This window comes from Lampris incognitus, chromosome 13 (assembly GCF_029633865.1).
Source record: "Lampris incognitus isolate fLamInc1 chromosome 13, fLamInc1.hap2, whole genome shotgun sequence".
Lineage (NCBI taxonomy): Eukaryota > Metazoa > Chordata > Actinopteri > Lampriformes > Lampridae > Lampris > Lampris incognitus.
This window is the reverse complement of record NC_079223.1, coordinates 11,154,171-11,175,243: the sequence shown is the minus strand read 5'-3', so window position 1 is coordinate 11,175,243 and position 21,073 is coordinate 11,154,171. Positions and strand designations below refer to the sequence as shown.

The 21,073-nt window shown below is 46.1% G+C and overlaps 1 protein-coding gene across 2 annotated transcripts in view; it reads left to right on the top strand.

Annotated features, from left to right (window-relative positions):
• LOC130122731 (signal-induced proliferation-associated 1-like protein 2) overlaps nucleotides 1–21,073 on the top strand; it is a 116,803-nt gene that overhangs the window by 79,389 nt on the left and 16,341 nt on the right. For both annotated transcript variants that reach the window (XM_056291724.1, XM_056291723.1), the window contains exons 10-15: nucleotides 2,655–2,909; nucleotides 7,562–7,708; nucleotides 9,755–9,858; nucleotides 10,510–10,598; nucleotides 13,223–13,596; nucleotides 15,427–15,660. In XM_056291724.1, the coding sequence (XP_056147699.1) occupies nucleotides 2,655–2,909; nucleotides 7,562–7,708; nucleotides 9,755–9,858; nucleotides 10,510–10,598; nucleotides 13,223–13,596; nucleotides 15,427–15,660 (1,203 nt within the window). The remainder of the gene's footprint in view (nucleotides 1–2,654; nucleotides 2,910–7,561; nucleotides 7,709–9,754; nucleotides 9,859–10,509; nucleotides 10,599–13,222; nucleotides 13,597–15,426; nucleotides 15,661–21,073) is intronic.

Below are 21,073 nucleotides of genomic sequence, written 5' to 3'. Positions count from 1 at the left end.
GTGAGTCTGATAGTTGCAGAACTGCACCCCTCTTGTGCTTCCCCTTCACCAATCTCCATCCCAGGTTTAACTGCTGACCAAACAGACACTTCTGCCTGGTCTTCGGTAATTTACACATCAGGTGACTGAGCCCCCCCCCCCATTCTTATGCATTACAAACAAATATCTTCTTTCGGCTTGTTCCCCGTTTCTCAAGGGTCCACAGTGGATTTTTGCCCTCCATAGCTTTCTGTCTGACGCATCCTTCTCCCGCAGTCCAACCCTCCTCAAGTCCTCCTCTATCTGGTCTCTCCATCTTTCCCTTGGTCTTCCTCTGTTTCTTTTGCCAAGTATTTCCAGGTCCAATACTTTCTTTCCCATATAGTCTATGCCTCCTCTCTGTACGTGTCCAAACCATCTCAGTCTTGTCTCTCTCAACTTCTCATCCATTCCTCTGATCTTGAACGTAACTCTCACGTCTTCATTTCTCTTCCAGTTTTTTCTAGTCACTCCCAAGGACCAACGCAGCATGTTCAACTCTGCTACCTGTAATTTAGATTCTAGTGTCTCTGTTGTTGTCACTACTTCCATACCATAGAGCATGGTGGGCCTAACCACTGATGTGTATACTTTGCCCTTTACCCTCAACAGCATTCTTTTGTCACAAAGTATTCCAGCTACCTTTCCCCATGAATTCCACCCCAGATTGTCCTTTTCTCGACTTCCTTCTTACCACTGCCTTCTGTCTGTATTGTCGATCCTAAGTACTTGAATTCGTTAACTTCTGGGACATCTTCTCCTCCTAAGGTCAATCCTGGACTTTCTATTTGCTTATTTATACACAGATACTCAGTCTTTGTTCTGTTGATCTTTAGTCCTTTAATCTCTAGTGCTTCTGTCCAGTCTTAAAGATCTCTCTCCAACCTTTCCTTGTCCTCGTTTGCTAGCATGATGGCATCAGCAAACATCATGGTTCATTACAAAGATCCATCTTTATAAAAAGACTGTTCTGATATGTACTTCTGCCTCCAACTAAGGATGTGCAGTGCAGTACAAAACTATTAGGAGCCTAAGAAAACTAGTGCAAAAAGCTCTGCAAGAGACAACAGCTGGAACCTTTTCTGTTGACAAGCTGTTTACCATGTAGTATAACCCATTCAGAGAATAATGATGTGTGGCAATGTGGCTTGAAATGCACACACACACACAGTTGATCTGAGTAATGAGCGGGTTAAGCAGTGCTGTTAAAAAATCACTTACCGATACTCTGAACTATTTAGCACCCCTGTTAACACCTTTGTGTCCTGGAAGAGTGAGCAAATGAGTCAAGTAAATGATGAAGTATTTCGATTGTTAGGACATTTACGGGTCACTGTTTATGCTAGGACAGCACCTCTTACACCTAGCTCATTAGTGCTCATTTGATCTAATCTGCTTATTTTGCTTAAAAATTCTTGTGACCTTCCAACGTCGTTAATCACCCCTATTCTTCCAAATATAAAAGAAGGGGGGGGCAGCAACACATTCAAAATATACACAGTATTTGTATGACATGGTAGGATGTAAATAATGTTGCTTATATCACAGATGGTCGTCCATCATGGATGAAGCCCCAATTGTCATTGACCAGATGTGAGAGTGGGATGAGGCTGAGATTGAGAAGATAGAGGAGGAGGAGGAAGAGGAGGATGTGAAGAATGGTACTCAGAGCTCATAACCCCCAATGCAGTTCCTATAGGAGGCCAGCCGTAAACAGCCCAGCCACCCGTGGCCCAGTTTGATGAAAGGGTCTCTCTGAGAGGGATTACCGGCCCCTCCGCCACAGGCTTTGCAATCAGTTGGCTCACCCCACTCGAGGCCTGCTGTGTACATGTATACCCACAGCAAAGTACACAGAGCATTCCACCTCACCAGCCGATCCTGGAAAATGGACTGAGCGGGTGGGAGGCTGGGGTGGGCAGTGTAATCATTGGGGTCACGCTTGAGATGCTTTTGGAGAGGCAGCAGAACACCCAGGCTGTTAAAACACTGACCCCTCCTCACCTCCCACCCACACACATACACATACACACACATCCTCTTCCCAAACATACACGCCAGCTCTTACCCCAACCCCAAACATTAATGTTGCATGAAATGGCATCATGGGCCGCTGTCCAGGCCAGGGATCATCAGTGTTGTTAAAAGTAACCCGATAGAGAGGGAAGGGAAGGTCTCCTGTGTAAAGCTATTTGGAGGGAGACCCATATCAGGTTGAGTGGCAGCTGAGATTTCACCCTCCATTGAGACAGACTAAAGTGTTTTAATACTGCTTGAGCACCTGATGATCTGCTAATCTGCATGTGTGCTTGTGTGCTTAGTGTCTGTGGGTTGGTGGGTGTGTGTGTTTGTTTAATACAGCGCCTCAAGGTCAGCCATAATGTATAAATATGATTCAGACTAATTTAATACAATGGCAAAATAGCCCAAGGACACTTTAATTTTCATTTTTGTTTTTGATAAGGATGTTCTGATCAGTTTGTTCACTCGCAATATTTGTGGTCTACTGTTCATAAAGATGCTCCTTGAGTTCTGCAGACAAAAGCTGCAGTCGATACTTTCACCAAAGGGTAAATCGCTGATCTCCTACCTTATATCCCCCCCCCCCCACTTCCACAACCTCCTTTCATTCCTAGGGGTTGCTCCGAGCTCTACCGCATACCCATGGTGGAGTATAAGGTTGACAGCGAGGGTACACCCTGTGAGTACAAGACCCCCTTCAGGAGAAACACCACCTGGCATCGGGTACCCACACCGGCTGGCCAGCCCCTACCCCGGGGCTCTCCTACACAGGGGCCCGATCGTATGCAGTGCCAGCAGATCCTCCAGCAACATCAGGCAGCTATTCCACGGAGCACCTCCTTTGATAGGAAACTGCCAGATGGGCCCAGGTATTAAACTATCCAACCACCCCCCCACACACACACACACACACCTCATACCCTGTCACTCCTTTTTTTCTCTTACCCTCCTTCTCCCTTTTTCCCTCTGTTTTTAACTGTGAGCTGTTTTTTCATGACATGAGCTAAAGTGTTAGCAGTCCAGTCTCTTGTCTCCATATCCGTACTTAAATTCAAATTCACAATGGCCACGTGCAGTTCAGTTATTTTCCACGTGGCTTAGCTTTTTATGCTAAAACATAGCTATGCAACCAGCCAGCTAGCTAGCTAGGCAGTTAAACATCAGCTCTCATTTCATGGTTTTCAGTGTGACTTTAACTGGACAGATTTTTTTTTTAAATTTTATTTCTGATTTTTCCCTTTTTCTCCCAATTTAGTGGCCAATCGCTCCCTATTTTTTAGTTCAAACACCCACCCTCGTACTGCATGCGTTCGCCAACTGCATCTCTCCAGCCAGCAGCCTCGAAGGAGACGCCTCGCCACTTTCGTGACAAGGCGAATCCAAGCCGAACCACTGCTTTTTCCCCACACACCCAGAGACGCATTCACGTGACGAACACAAGCCGACTCCGCCCCCCTCCTGAAGACAGCGTTGCCAATTATTGCTGCTTCATCGAGTCCGGCCATAGTCGGATCTGACGAGACCGAGGTGCGAACCTCGGTCCCCAGTGGGCAACTGCATCGACACAAAGCCGATGCTTAGACCGCTACACCACCGCGGACTAGTTGGACAGACATTTTAAAGCACTGGGGGACCGCGGTGATCAATTTGTCCCCCATTTGGACTGAAAGTTGAATAGGAACCAATGTGGTGAATTAATTTCTCATGGGACTCATGGACAAGGGTTCTAATAATTGGTTTTCTTGAGTTGTCACACCTAAACTTCATAGTACATTTGCATTAAGTTGAATATGAGAAATATTCAACTTAATGCAAATGTACCCTGAAGTTTACGCGTGATAGCTTGGTGGCGCTCTGTCGATGTTTGTCACTGTCGTCGATGCTCGTGTCGCTATCTGTGACTTCCTGTTGCTTACAGATTTCTTGTAGTAATAGATCTGAAAGCCTGGTTGAATATAACCTCACAGTTGCAGATTTTAGGCCAAACTTTTAGCTGACTGCATTTTGGAAAGACAAACTTCCCACTTGGTGTTTGCAGTGAACAAGAGCATAAGCCAGTCACCATGCTGTCAAAATCTTTGAATTCTCACTCTTGGACATTTAGAGAAACGGTACAGTCACTCTCTTGTGTTCTGTGTTCAGATTTTATGAATGTGCTATATCCCTTTCCTCCTCCTCTTGATGATAAGGCCAGACCCAGGCTTTGTTCCTGTTATAGACAGCGTCCCTTTCAAACGTCTCCATTGAGTCATGTAAGGCACCAATTTGTTCGTTCTAATGAAACGCCTGCAGCCATGATAACCTTTCCTGTGTCACCCCACCCCCGGTGTTCCTGCTCTGACTACGCTGGGATAATGGCTACCTTCCCTCCAAAATCACACTCCTCAGTGGTGGCGGCAGTGGTATTTCTCTCTCTCTCTCCTGTCCATCCCCTTTCATGGCCCCTCTCTTCGTCGCACCCTGCCTCTTCCTGCCCCCTACCAAAAAGAGGGTGACAGGGACACTGACACGGCTCAGCTCACCTCATCCAATTACTGTTTAAATGAAAAGAGAGCACTTCCCCGGGACCACAATATGTGGCTCCCAGGAGGCGGTGGGACGAGGGGAGCTGGGATGAGAGGGAAGGGTAGGAGCTTGTAGACTGAAGAGGAAGGGAGCGAAAGACAAGATGGAAATTTGTGTTCATATATCCCAAAAAATGCATGTATATCTCTAAATTCCCCAATGATAAAATGTGTGTCATATTCAAGCAACGCAGCACGAGAGGGGGTGTGTTGTCCTACATTACATCACAGCTGTGATTTGGTTGCAGGCAGAAGCTGAAGGTGAGCGCCGCGGTTCATCACAGCCGTGATGTTATTCACGATAACACATGACCTTGAGTGTTCTGTTGCTTTTATACAACAGTTTTGCAAAGTAAAGAAAACCCAAAAATGTTGTTAGAAATATACGTTATTAATATTTAGAATTCCTTCCACCAAAAAAACATAGTTCCACATCAAGCGGTCTATTGCTATGCAACCAAGTAACAATGTTACATTCTAAGCAATTAAGTGGAGACAAATGTCACTGGTATATAAATTAGCTTAGCTAGTAACGTTAGTAAATTAACACTTTGTAACGGTACAAATAACCACATTAATAAGATAAAGAATGGGGCATCCGGGTAGCGTAGCAGTCTATTCCGTTGCCTACCAACACGGGGATCGCTGGTTCGAGTCCCCATGTTACGTCCGGCTTGGTCAGGCGTCCCTACAGACACAATTGGCCGTGTCTGCGGGTGAGGAAGCCGGATGTGGGTGTGTGTCCTGGTCACTACATTACCAACTCCTCTGGTCGGTCAGGGCACCTGTTCAGGGGGAGGGGAAACTGGGGTGAATAGCGTGATCCTCCCACGGGCTATGTCCCCTTGGTGAAACGCCTCACTGTCAGGTGAAAAGAAGTGGCTGGCGACTCCACATGTATCAGAGGAGACGTGGTAGTCTGCAGCCCTCCCTGGGTCGGCAGAGGGGGCGGAGCAATGACTGGGATGGCTCGGAAGTGTGGGGTAATTGGCCAGATACAACTGGAAGGGGGCGGGGGGGTCCATAAAAAAAAAAGAAGATAAAGAACAACATGTTTAACACAAATGAAAAATGACGTAGTGAACACTGCTCCCTAGCTTGCCACTTAACTGGTTTCATGGTATTTGTTAATCCATGCAGTGCCATTCATTGTGCAGTTAGAGAAGGTGTGTGAGTGTTAGATAAGCTAACGCTTCACTGGTGGCGTCTCCCTGTGTGTGTTGTGTCGTCTGAGTCAGGCTGTCTGGACATTTAACTGATGCACATTTTGAAATATTTCCATTGTTGACACGGACACCTGATGACAGCTGTCAGTATCAGCTGTTAGAAGTGGAATACTACAGGTGACGTGACGAGGCTCCGTGATGTTATAGTAAATGACACACAGCTCTTGACCAATCAGATCACCGGATCACAAACAACTGTTGAACGGTGTAAAATTGCTTTCGTTTTCGTTTTTGTTTTTTCCCCCAAACGGAGTAGTTGTTATGGTGCGGCTTTTCATCTTACGTTAAGGGAAACGGAGCATCTGTGTACTATATAGGAGTCGTGTGAAGCTTATATGAAGCTGTGTCCCATTCGCCCTTATAGCTGTCTCCAGGCTTGGCACTGTAAAACATGATACCCAATATGTGTCTGACCGAGACCAACAGCTATTCTCTCTGACCGCTGGTGTTATTGCAGCACTGAGCAAAATAAATGATGTTCAATATCCCCCCAGACCCCAACACCGTGCCCAGGGAGGAAAAGAGAGGGAACGAAAAGCAGCTGCTGGTGTTTTATATTAAGTGCCTGGGCCTGTCTGTGAGGACTAACACCTCTGCTAGGGCGGAAATGTAAAGATCTGGCCAAAGTGCTCAATGATGTGAGCCGCGATTGAGTTACTGACAGTTTGGTGGGTTTTCCCATGGAGGTCTAGGGCAATAGAAACCTGCTGACAACGCAAGGGAAAGGGTGGTGCGAAGAATTTTGCCTCCTAGTATGGGCAGCCTTTATATACAGCCGAACAGAGGAGAGGAGATGAATAGCTCGACATGGAAGGAGAAGTTAATGTGAAAGCCATCTTGACTCTGTGAGTGCTGCCGTTTTCCCTCCCAGATATGTAAACCTACTTCGCTGTGTTAGTTAAAAGGAAGACCTCGGGGCAACAGACATAACTTAAATCCCATGTTTGTTTTAAAATCTAGTCCAAATCCTCCGGGGTTTTCCTGGGGAATTTAAAATGAGGCAGGGAAACCTCGTGTTTCTATAATCCAAGCCAGGTTGAGGTTAATTGTTTAGCAAGAAATGATGTTCACCATCATACGAGGGGAAATGACTGAACTTTATCATATTCGCACCCGGATTGTCCTTGTTGCCCCAGCGTGTCAGTCATGAGTATACAGGACATGGGTTAAAATCAGGATTGGGTTTCAAGACCGCCGTCTCTAGCATCCCAAAATTACTTCTGTGTTTGCTTTACATAAACACATTGCCTCAACATCTGGTTCACAAAGGAAAACATTTGTTGTTCATTTGACAAAGCGGAGTAACCGTGGCTTTTTAATCCCTGGTCTTGTTATCCCCCGTTGGTATCCTTGTGTTCCCGGTCGACCACGCTGTTAGTCACTTTAGAAAAAGATACCTTCCTCCTCACTCACAGTACTCATATTTTCCCTTTTGGAGATTATTGGCAATTAGCAGAACAGTGCTCCGGATGAACAACCATTTCATTTATTTCAGTGTGTTTATCTGATGTCATTGGTATGCTTGTGCCAATTCGAGTCATAAAATATCACTTCATTGCTCTACGTTTAAACTTCTTCTGGTTGTGTAGCCTCTGACAGAGCACATCTGTGTGTTACTGGCAGACAGCAGTCTCCAGTTTGGCTCCATATCTTATTCCTGTCCAGCACATGGGTCGTTTCCTTATGCCATATCCCCATCATTTGCCATGTGCCCTGTGTTATTACCTGCAGGACAATGCAGGACATGGAAAACCCCCAGGTCACCTCATGTAACAAGGGAGACCAGCACTATCGTAGCTCACCCAGCAACCAGTCCTCCTCCAGTGACCCAGGACCCTGTGGCAGCACCAACTGGTCCCAGCAGCCTGGATATGACGGGTATGGGATCATGGGATTGGATTCTCTCAGACCTATCTACTAGAAACTAAATGGGACAGGAAGAAGAAAGTGACATCTGGTAGAAGCAGTGACCTTAGTAACACATTTTGAAGTTAGGATTGCTTCTTTGTGGAAATGAGACATTTATTTACATGTGTTGCTTTGCATTAACCCATAAAGTGTAACAAAACCCTAGACCATTTCAGTGAGTTTACGGATCTCTACTGGTTAAAAATCATGTAAAGGTTAAAAACATGCCAGGCTGGTCTTGGTACTCTGTGATATTAGCATAGCAGGATAAACAGAGCTGCAGGTGATAACATTAATAAAGGGTCTGTTTGGTTTAGGTGATCCAGCACATCTATCAGCATCGACTCTCAGACAGACAGAGCCAGCAGTAACAACTGTCAATAGTGCTGTCAATGCAGGTTCTTTGGCACACCTACATCTAACATAGCCGTTGTTATTATCTGCAGCTGTGTTTATCCTGCTATGCTAACATCACAGAGTACCAAGACCAGCCTTCCATGTTTTAACCTTTACATGGTTTTTAACCTGTAGATGTTAGCACACTCACCAAAATGGTTGAGGGTTTCGTTACTCTTTAAATAGCTAACGTGGGGCATACTGAATATGTTGTGTGTGTATATATATATATATATATATATGTGTGTGTGTGTGTGTGTGTGTATATATATATATATATATGTGTGTGTGTGTGTGTGTGTGTGTGTGTGTGTGTGTATATATATATATATTAAATGTACCCCCCCCAGTATTCCATCATATATTTATTCTATCAGGGGTCCCCAATAGGCGGCCCGCGGGCCACGTCCGGCCCGTGACGGGTTGATTTATGGTCCGTGAGAATTTTTGGAGAAATGCCAGAAGGAAGATTTTTTTTAATTTCCCTACCAAAAAAAAAAAAATTAATTTCTTAGTAAAAGTAAGACTAGTAATATATCGAAAAAGATGAAAAATCTCTGTTTAAATTATAATACCTGCAACGTATCGACACCAAAACAAACTAACGAACAACATGCTGCTGGAGGTTGAGTGGCCCGTGGTTTTAAAAGTGGCCCTAAAAGTGGCCCGCTATGAAAAGTCATTGGGGACCCCTGTTCTATATGTTGCCCCTCTCCATTTTCAATGGAAAGATGACCTTGGTTCACACAGCAGCAGAGCCTGTTGACTGTAGCGGTTTAAGATCTGACCAGCTTACTCTTGTTCTCCAGCAGAATCCATTAGAGGATGGTGTCTGTAAGTGCTTACAGACCATGACAAGAGGCTTAGCTCCACACGGCTGCCTAGGCTGTCTGTCATGGACCCCAAAAGAGCGCTGAAGTCTTAAAGATCACAGCACCCCGTCGGGAGCTGTCGGGAGGACACTGAGCAGCCAAAATGTTGATTAGCCAATTGATCCGCAGTTAAAGCTTCAGACGAGCATGTGCTCAGATCACAGCAGTCACTGTGACTTGAGTACATCTGTCATAAACCTCTTTATAGCGCTTCAGGTTTAATTAAGACCATTATTGAAAAATGATGACCAAATGATGGTCCTTGTCAAAAGCAAAGAACTGTCATGTCTTCTTTTTATAAAGAAGACCTTTTTTCCCATCTGGCAGCTTTGTTTGAATTTCATTCATTATAAACTGAAGTGATCTGATCTTAAACACTCTTGAGCTAATTACCATACGTCTGTGTTGAATCTAATGAGGCATTACTCCTGCCAGCAGCGTAGACGAGTCACTTCTGTGAATAGGGAAATTTATATCACGTAGTAGGTCACTACACACCAATGTGGAAGATGTAAGAAAGGAGACGAGACCGCTTCTCCTTTTGACCACACAACCGTGGAGTCGTTTATTTCCTCCAATTCATTTTAAGTGAACAGTTTACTATAACAAAACCTCAGCCTCGAGTCTACCCACAATTCCCCTTGCTAACCCCACTGTCTTCAAGGGACTGTCTCTGGTCCGCATGGTGAATATGTAACCTACAAGTAGGTCACTACAACGTAACCTTCACCTTCACTTCCATCTCCAGCTGTCCGTCTCCCGTCCTCCATGAGCGATCAGGGGAAATTCAGGGAGGGGATGGAGACAGCCACAGGGAAAGAGAGCCCACCCTGGAGAGGACCAGGTCAGCAGGTGGGTCTCCTGCTCCTTTTATTGCCTTTGTGAAGTGACACAGTGGGATTTTCTTTCTTTTTATATGCTCTGGTCATTGAAAGCTTCATTCCTGAAGATCTCCTCTTTGTTGTTCAATGTAAGGTTACCAGCTTCCCCATAGACCACTTAAAATTTAATTGGTCCGTTCAGAATGAAACACATTAGCACCAGGGCTTTCACCTCAGCACTTTCCCCAAGGACAAACAAACAAAAAACAGGGTTGAATTTCAGTGTGGCGGTGGATTTTGTGTCTGTTAGTAAAGGCCATCTATGAGATTATCTGCTGGTAGGTCACAACAGCTCAACAACTTCTTCAAACTAATCACTGTTCTCCTCCTCCTTCGCATTTGCCTCTTGTGATGAAAACATAAAACTGTTTTCCCGGGAAAGTCCTGCCAGACAGTAACCATTAAAATGGGCGAGTCCAAAACCTCTCGTGATGTAGATATTTTGTAAATTAGCTCGTTTTTGAATACGTAACTGGTACAAAGTGACTTTTTTGTATGTCAGTCTTCAGGACGGTACCCTTAATTCAGATGTACATGAAGTCTCATAAAGAAAAAAAGAACTGTAAGCTAGTGCTTCTGTAGCGTATACGTGGTCATTCACTTCCTTCTCCCCTGTTCGCAGAGGCCAAGTGGCACATTCCATCCACCAAGATCCTCAACTCCCTCAAACAGAGAGAGGGAGGGAAAGACTCCCCCAACAAGCTGTCCAGGGTGAGTGTCTGTCTGTTCTGCTGCCAGAGGCCTCTTCTGTGACCTTCTGTGTCTTCTCAGAAAGCATGACATGCTGTGTAAGAGAAGGTGTCTGTTGTGGTTTTTTGGCAAGAAGCTTTGATGGTATAGTGTTATAGTGAGGGTGCTGGGCTGCACGCTGATGGGCCATCTCATGTAGAGAGAGTTTCCCTATGGGCCGGTCAGACCTGTAGGCTAGCCGGGGTTTTTTTTTCTTCTTTTTTACTGTTTCTGCAGAGGTGGAGTCACAGACAGTCACAAATGCATATTTTTACCTCATGTAAAGCCTCGTGTTCTGGCCCACCCCCGTCATTTTACTGTGGTACATCCCACTTTACCTGTGATGTTCCTTATATACTAAGTTGTGACGTCGGTTAATGGTAACAGTTTTCCAAGCAGATGAACCTCAGAGAGAAGCCAAACAAAATACACAATGGTAAGGGCCAAGAAAATAAAAAGAAGAAAATAAATTAAGTCTTTTGATGATGTAACTCTATCACATCACGTGTAAAGTGACAGATTTGTTGAGTCGTTCGTTAAGAATGAAAACAAATAGTTCACTGCAACAAAGACAAACTTCCTAAGTTATTTGATGTCGTTTTTAGTCTCATAATGCTCATTTTAAGATATTGTGGGTAAAATGTTCTTACCTCCCTGGCAGATATTATTGCTTGTTTCGAGAGAGTAGTTTCATGATTCTAACACGTTATGAGAAATTTTCACTAAACAGGAAATCTTAAAACAAGAAATTTCATTTGAGTTCATCTTTTATTTTTCAGAGTAAATGTCTTGAAACAAATCCTACTATTATGGAAAAAAAAACACACTTTCTTGAAACGAGCAATAATATCAAACAGTGCGGGAAGAACATTTTACCAGATATACCTTGAAATAAGCACGATAAGACTTAAAACAAGGTCAAATACCTCGACGAGCTGCTCTTTTTTGCGTTGTTGTAGTATCTCTATTTTGAAATACACATTTGGTTGTTGTGAGCCAGTCTTGTGTGAGTGTGTGTGTGTGTGTGTGTGTGTGTGTGTGTGTGAGATGGATTTGGATGTGCGTGTGGATGTACCGGTAGGTAGGCTGTTCTGAGAGGCTACTTTGTCTGCACTGTCAGACTTGGTTCACCTCACACTGATGCATGAACGGGGATAAATAAGGTCATGTTGCCCTTGTTGGCGGGCTCAGCTGTCAGCAGCAGCAGCAGCAGAATTTAGGGTATCCAGCGGCATGTCTCTACCTCTACCTCCATCTTCCTCGGACCGCTCATAATTTTGCATCACTTTCACTTCATCAGCACCGGTCGAGGACCTCTCTGACCTGCTCCAGTTCTGGTTGTCTCACTCCGGGTCATGTTGTTCTTGAAGGTCGACTATATTAAGTGCTCGAGCCTCTTCGTTCTTCCTTACCCCAGATTCCCCCCCCCCCACCTCCCCTCTTCCTTAAACCATCTCCCTGTTGTCTCTTTCCTTTCTCATTTTGTGCTTGAGGCTGGTTAATGGTGCCAGCAGCTTCTTTTGGTACCTGCGTCGCATGAACCCTGGCCAGCTGATGAAACCTCAAACTCTTCTCTTTGCACCTCATGTCAACCAGTCACTGTAGTGATGTCACGTTTTTGTCCTTTGCAAGGCTTTATATTGAAGAAGTCTCTTAAATACTTTCTCAGTTAATATTACTGTTAATTAGCCCGCCTGGATTTTTATCAGATTTATCAGATCACCATTTGTTGTAGATGCATCATTGAAGACTTGATGGATAGATTAGGACTGTACTGGTCTCACCATTTGTCTGTGACATCTTTCTTCCTGCTTGATGGAGACCTCCCGTTTTCTGGTTAGACGTGCTCTGCCAGTATAAGCAGGCAGTTATGGGGCGTCTGGGTAGCGTAGCAGTCTATTCCATTGCCTACCAACACGGGATCACCGGGTCGAGTCCCCGCGTCCCTACAGACACAATTGGCCGTGTCTGGGGGTGGGAAGTCGGATGTGGATATTTGTCCTGGTTGCTGCACTAGCGCCTCCTCTGGTCGGTCGGGGCGCTCCCCTGATCGGCAGAGAGGGGGTAGAGCAGTGACCGGGACACCTCCATCCCCTCTCTGCCAATCTGGGGAGTGCCCCGACCGACCAAGGGAGGCGCTAGTGCAGTGACCAGGACAGCTCGGGGTAACTGGCCAGATACAATTGGGGAGAAAAAGGGGGATAATTGACTGGTACAACTGGTGAACGTACTGAACTACATTTCAAAATAGAAAACCAGCAACGGTACCTGAGGACTGAATTGAAAACTGTTGTTTCTTTTGTCATGTTAGTGCTCTAAATAATTGTCAGGGTGAGTGGTTGACAGCTTGTCTTGTTTAGATGCACTTATGACCTCTGATGACTAGTAGTTCTCCTGATTTCCTACGCTAAATGCACTTACTGTAAGTCGCTTTGGATAAAAGCGTCGGCTAAATGACTGTAATGTAATGATTTAGCGTGAGCGATGAACCCCACCCATCTGGTATTCTGTGTGTCAAAAAGGCTCAAAAGACCATTGAAGAAAGCATCATTAATGTTTTGGCTCATTTACTGTACATCCTTTTTCCATCTTGTCTCCTCCTCCAGACTGGAGACAAGAACTCCAGCCACTCGAGCAGCAACACGCTCTCCAGCAATGCTTCCAGCAACAGCGATGACAAGCATTTTGGCTCTGGAGACCTGATGGATCCAGAGATGCTGGGCCTCACCTACATCAAAGGGGCGTCCACAGACAGCGGCATCGACACCAATCCCTGCGTGCCCCCGGGAGCCCGCGTTCTGCTGCAGGGCAGGGTGGGCGAGCAGGGACACCCTTGGGTGTCGGAGCACCACGAGGACGGCGCTCCGGAGGAGGATCACGGGAAGTTGTTTCTGCCGCCGGGATACGCCCCTGCGCTCATGGCCAGTCATGTGACAGAGGGCAGCATCGGGGACCTCAGCGAGATCTCCTCCCACTCGAGGTACGGTACAGAGACATATGTTTTCAGTTTCCGCCGATGCAACTGAGTTTCTTGCCCCCCTGTTAAAGTGACATCTCACATGTAATGAGTGGTGCAGATGGGCTGTCTTCTGCCAAGCTCGCTTCAGATTTCTGCAGTCATTCTTGGAGTTTACAGTACTTTATTATCTGTCTGCCAGCGTTTGACATTTGAGTCAGATAAAGGTTGTTGGAAGACAGCCCTTGATGGGTTTCCAGCGTGCCCATCTCGACTCACTGATGTGCCCGCGGGGTTAGCGTCGCACTTTCTCTCTGGTCAACATCTGAAATCGTGATCTGCTGTGCAGAGATAGGCACAATGAGCTGCTCCAGCCAGCAGTCTATTAGCTCCGTCCTGAGCAACATATCAGTCCGTTGTCTGTTTTGTTAAACACACATGCACGCAAACACACATGCACACTCAAAAAGGACAATCGCCGGCTGTTAGCTGACCTTTTCCCCCAGCCGTGCTCCTCCCTGTGCCCTGACCTACAGCCTGATCCATCCAGCTGTGCCGGAGATGAATAAGTCTTGGGTGGTGGTCTGGCTGGAGCAGCATGTCATATCCTCGCACCACCCCTCATGTCTTCTCCAACTGAACCCGAGCCCATCTGGGAGGGGGTGTGAGAAGGGGGGGGGTTGGTGATAGACTGACTCTTTTGAAACAGAATGGCTTTCTATTTGTTCATCCAGCACAGGATTATGTTACCCTAATCTGTTCCTGTCGTTGATTTGTTTTGGAGGGGGGTTCGGGGGTGGGTTGGGGTATGTCTTCCCCAAGATATCATTCACAGAGGAGAAAAGAGCCCGTGTCATCACAGTGACTACTCGTCTGCCTCCCAGCCGTGATGTAACTGTCTGTGACACTCGCCTGTCATGTGGGCCAACAGTGACGCAGCGGGAGGCCATATTGTGGGGTGTGGTCCAGATGGCCATGAATATGGAAACAGATGATGCTGAGCTTCAAGCTGAAGCCAATATTCTGATATGTCAAGCTATTAAGAAAAAAATCGGTTTATGTTTGCTGAAAGTGCCCCTGCCAGCATCTGCATGATGTAGCAGAGAAATTCAGTTGTGCGTTGCGTCTGTGTGATCCCGTGCAGGTGATCCACATTAAAATCAAAGCCCAACAGCCAACAGGTGAATCCCAAGTACAGATGAAACGCCGGCCTCCATAAACGCAATGTGATGTGATGTGATGTGTGTCACTTCTGTGAAATGTCCGCACTTGCAAACTGCTAGCTTGACCAATGTAGACAGACCAAGTGGTCGGGGTTTTAGTGTACATAACTTTCATATGACTTGAAACTGTGCGTAATGCTGAACATCCCCTTTCAGGGTTTTGGATGTAAAGGTATTAATCCTCCTTATGAAGTAAGAATGTCTGTACTCTATTCCAGATTGAATTCAAAGTACCTGTTTCATCAGTCCAAATGTCTCGAGTGAGAGGTCGGTGTTTAGTGGAAAAAGATGTACACACTAGAAAATACACCATGTTTCATTGGCCGGGTTATATTTCAACTCCTTCTAAAGCCAAACTAACCGGTTGCGTTGTGTCTTCAGATATGTTTTCAATTTTCGAGTATTGTACTCACCTCATCGAAAAGAGGGTTTTCAAAAGCTGAACCAGGCTGCTTCCAAAACTCTGTCTTTGCCGAAGTACTTAAGTCTCATTCAGGTTTTCAGGTTGTTGTTGGCTCATAAATCTACACTTCATGGTTTCCAGTCTTCTCAAATGGACGACTCTTGTTTTTTTATTTTATTTTGTCATATTTGGGTCTCATGTTGCTTATTTTTCTTGCTGTCTGGTCAGTGGCTCACACCACTCTGGCAGTCCCCTGGCACGTGGCGCTAGGTACTGTATGTCTGCAGACTCCTCCAAGGTCTACACCATCCCTCAGACCAGCAGCTCGGGGCCGGGGCCCGGGCCAAGCTCGGAGGCCTGTGGACAGACATGCCCCCCGCCTGGCTGCAAGCACCCAGCGGGCACCACGAGGAGTGAAAGTGTCCACAGCACTGAGGAACCGCCCAACATTTCAGAGTGTGGGTGAGTGTGCGTGTGTGTGTGTGTGTGTGTGTGTGTGTGTGTGTGTGTGTGTGTGTGCGCGCACATGCAGGAATGAGCTTGTGTGAATGGATGAGAAGTACAAGGAACGTATTCATGAAAGAAAAAAAAAACCCCAAATTGGTCGTGAGCTCAAAGGGCAAGACAAATTAATTGACTTCCTAGTTAGCATGTTAGTTAGCATGTAAGATAAATGGTGCTTTTCATGATTTTTCCCACTGGACTACTCTAGAAAATTTCCTACTGGACTAAATCATCAGTTTTTCTCTGTGATGAATGTGTTTGGTTAGACATCCATATACTTCCTATATCTTCTAGTCCTAGTTGTACGGTGAAGGGAGCAGAGGTGATGAGGAGGTGATGGGTAGGTATTGTGTCAAGGAGAGGAATGTGGAGGGACAGATGGTGGTGGATTTTGCAAAAAGGATGGAAATGGCTGTGGTGAATACATATTTCAAGAAGAGGGAGGAACACAGGATGACGTATATGAGTGGAGGAAGGTGCACACAGGTGGACTATATTTTATGTAGGAGGCGCAATCTGAAAGGGATTAGAGACTGCAAGATGGTGACGGGAGAACGTAGCTAGGCAGCATCAGATGGTGGTCTGTAGGATGACTTGGGAGATCAAGAAGAGGAAGAGAGTGAAGGCAGAGCCAAGGATCAGATGGTGGAAGTTGAAGAAGGAAGACTGTTGTATGGAGTTCAGGGAGGAGTTAAGACAGGCACAGGGTGGTAGTTAAGAGTGGCCACATGGCTGGGCAACCACTGCAGAAATGGTGAGGGAGACAGCTAGGAAGGTACTTGGTGTGTCATCAGGACAGAGGAAGGAAGACAAGGAGACTTGGTGGTGGAATGAGGAAGTACAGCAAAGTGTACAGAGGAAGAGGTTGGCAAAGAAGAAGTGGGATAGTCAGAGAGATGAAGAAAGTAGACAGGAGTATAAGGAGACACGGTGTAAAGCAAAGAGAGAGGTGGCAAAGGAAAAGGCAAATGGTGAGTGGGATGAGAGGTTGGACACTAAGGAAGTAGAAAAGGACTTGTACTAATTGGCTAGACAGAGGGACCGAGCTAGGAAGGATGTGCAGCAGGTCAGGAAGAGATGGAAACGGATGACCCGCTGTGGCGACCCCTAATGGGAGCAGCTGAAAGTAGTAGTAGATCTTCTAGTCGAAGTTGAGCAAGCTCTACTCCGGTGACGAAGTCCTCCCTTCAGCCCGCCCAGCGTCCATAAACTGTCCTTGACTGAAGCTGACAGCCACCAAATAAATAAGCTGAGTGAAGCCCTGGATATAATATACTTCGCACATACCACTTGTGGTTATTGATCATTTCTGTGAAGCCTGGGTCCCACTGGACCCCAAGGCTTAGACAGTACAGAGATCCGCCTGTCTGTCTCTGATAGGAGCCAGGCGAGGACACAGACAGCAACACACTGGCGTACGCGTCATATAGCCTAGGATGCCTGCTGCAGAACAGAGTCCTTGAAATATTATGAAGCAAGAGGAATGCTGCAGCAGCTGAGCACGGAAGACGCATGCTCTGCATACGACATGTTAACAGAGACAACTGACTGTGTCTGTCTCCTCATTACATGCTCTGCATACGACATGCTAAGAGACAACTGACTGTGTCTGTCTCATTACATGCTCTGTATACAACATGCTAACCGAGACAACTGACTGTCTCCTCATTACATGCTCTGCATATGACATGCTAACAGAGACAACTGTGTTTGTCTCCTCATTACATGCTCTGCATATGACATGCTAACAGACAACTAACTGTCTGTCTCTTCATTACATGCTCTGCATACAGCATGCTAACAGAGACAACTGACTGTGTTTGTCTCCTCATTACATGCTCTGCATACAGCATGCTAACAGAGACAACTGTGTCTGTCTCCTCATTACATGCTCTGCATACGACATGCTAACAGAGACAACTGACTGTCTGTCTCCTCATTACATGCTCTGCATATGACATGCTAACATAAGACAACTGACTGTCTGTCTCCTCATTACATGCTCTGCATACAGCATGCTAACAGAGACAACTGACTGTCTGTCTCCTCATTACATGCTCTGCATATGACATGCTAACAGAGACAACTGACTGTCTCCTCATTACATGCTCTGCATACGACATGCTAACATAGACAACTGACTGTCTGTCTCCTCATTACATGCTCTGCATACAGCATGCTAACAGAGACAACTGTGTCTGTCTCCTCATTACATGCTCTGCATACGACATGCTAACAGAGACAACTGACTGTCTGTCTCCTCATTACATGCTCTGCATATGTCATGCTAACAGAGACAACTGACTGTGTTTGTCTCCTCATTACATGCTCTGCATACAGCATGCTAACAGAGACAACAGACTGTCTGTCTCCTCATTACATGCTCTGCATACAGCATGCTAACAGAGACAACTGACTGTGTCTGTCTCCTCATTACATGCTCTGCATACAGCATGCTAACAGAGACAACAGACTGTCTGTCTCCTCATTACATGCTCTGCATACAGCATGCTAACAGAGACAACTGACTGTGTCTGTCTCCTCATTACATGCTCTACATACGACATGTTAACAGAGACAACTGACTGTCTCCTCATTACATGCTCTGAATATGGCATGTTAACATAGACAACTGACTGTCTGTCTCCTCATTACATGCTCTGCATACAGCATGCTAACAGAGACAACTGTGTCTGTCTCCTCATTACATGCTAACAGAGACAACTGACTGTCTGTCTCCTCATTACATGCTCTGCATATGACATGCTAACAGAGACAACTGACTGTGTTTGTCTCCTCATTACATGCTCTGCATACAGCATGCTAACAGAGACAACAGACTGTCTGTCTCCTCATTACATGCTCTGCATACGACATGTTAACAGAGACAACTGACTGTCTCATTACATGCTCTGAATATGGCATGTTAACATAGACAACTGACTGTCTGTCTCCTCATTACATGCTCTACATACGACATGTTAACAGAGACAACTGACTGTCTCCTCATTACATGCTCTGAATATGGCATGCTAACATAGACAACTGACTGTGTCTGTCTCCTCATTACGTGGTGTTGCTGAGGAGAACAGAGGGGGCATTGATGGTGGAACTAAAACTCAGCCTTAATAGTGCAAGTGGTTCCGTGTGTGTGTGTGTGTGTGTGTGTGTGTGTGTTTTATACATATGAGAGCACATTTTGGAAGAGAGAACAAGAGAGCTGCAGTGGAAGACGCCCCCCAGCTTCGGCTCCCCAGTAATTAGATTTGGCCTGTGAAATTTGCCACTTGAGGGCCATGTGATTGATCGTGTGCACTGAAGTCATCTTGTGCAGCGATATGAAAAAGCTCCTGATGCAGTTAACCTCCCCCCTGCTGTTTGTTTATGTATTTCCCCTTACGTAACAGCGCCTTGTGATGAATGGCCTAATAACACTCAGATATTGTTCTGATATAATGATGTCTGCTTCCCTCCGTTCTAAAAGTTTTGTCCTTGTTGGCTCAACATTGTGTGTAACGCTTGCACATGACCGTAACACTTGTAACACTGTAACATGATTGTATCACTTGTAACACGGTAACATGATTGTATCACTTGCAACATTGTAACATGATTGTAACACTTGCTAACTAACCTTGGGCTGTTTCTCTGTCTTTGCTTCCTGCTTCTTGTTCCAGGGGAGCGGAGAGCTTGTTAGCCTTCCTCCTCACAATGCTGTCTGAGCGTTCCAGGTACACAGCTAGTCAGAGTCCACCCCTCTGCCCTTCTCTGTGTGACCCCCACTGGCCCCCACCTCCCCCACACCTCTCTCACAGCGGCTCTGGACTACCTGCCATGCAGGGGGAGGGGTTCTGTTGTGTGGCCCGAACACGTCCCCAGTTCCCACCCCTTACCTGACTGTCCTCCATCTCACACACACACACACACACACACACACACACACACACACATACATACATACACACACACGTACACATATACACACTCACATACTAATAAACACACTCACGCACACAGACACACGCACACATATACACACTCACATACTCAATACACACACACACACACACACGTACACACATAGTCATATACACACACACACACACACATACACACACACGTACACACTCATATACACACGTACACACATACACATACTCATAAACACACTCACATACTCAAGACACACTCACACACATACACACAGGCAGCAGCTCTGTGGGTGTTGACGAGGTTGAGCCCCCCCCCCCCCCCCCCACACAAAATCCCCTCAACTCCCACCTTTAAATGCAGTGACATTGGTTATTTTACCAACCGTCAAATGAAATACTGCAACACATGACGCGTGATGGTCACAAAGTCACAGCAACACACAACTCCTGCTTTTATCTAGAACATTCCACAAACACCACACTGCCCGCAGCAGGCAGTAATGTTCAAAACTATATTATATTTTTTTTCATAGGTAGGTTTAAAAGAATAACAAACAACATTAGGAGCGTCCAGGTAGTGTGGCGGTCTATTCCGTTGCCTACCAACACAAGAATCGTCGGTTCGAATCCTCATGTTACCTCCAGCTTGGTCAGATGTCCCTACAGACACAATTGGCCACGTCTGTGGGTGGGAAGCCGGATCTGGGTATGTGTCCTGGTCGCTGCACTAGTGCCTCCTCTGGTCAGTCGGGGCGCCTGTTTGGGGGGGGGGGAGTGGGAACTGGGGGGAATAGCGTGATCCTCCCACGCGCTACATCCCCCTGGCAAAACCCCTCACTGTCAGGTGAAAAGAAGTGGCTGGCGACTCCACGTGTATGGGAGGAGGCATGTGGTAGTCTGCAGCCCTCCCCGGGTCGGCAGAGGGGTTGGAGCAGCTACCGGGACGGCTCGGAAGAGGGGGGGCAATTGGCCGGATACAATTGGGGAGAAATCCCCCCTCAAAAACAACAACATGAGATGAGTTGGTCTAGACCAGCGTTTCTCCAACCTCTCCTGGAGGACCGCTTGTCCTGCATGTTTTAGATCTCTCCCTGCTCCAACACAGCTGATTCAAATGATCAGCTTTGTTATTAGGCAGCTTCGGGAGCTCATAACGAGTTGATCATTTGAATCAGCTGTGTTGGAGCAGGGAGAGATCTAAAACATGCAGGACAAGCGGTCCTCCAGGAGAGGTTTGAGAAACGCTGGTCTAGACCAGAGTTTTGATGGGAAGGGGAGGGTCAAGTCGTCAAGTCAGTTTTATTTGTCGTATAAAAAAAGGCTAATTTTATTGTCATGTCAAGGAGACTACAAGCTATATGCCCTTTTATGTCTGTCTTTATAGATGAGCATCTGCAATCATTTTCATATTTTGGTGCCTATGTGCACACACACACACA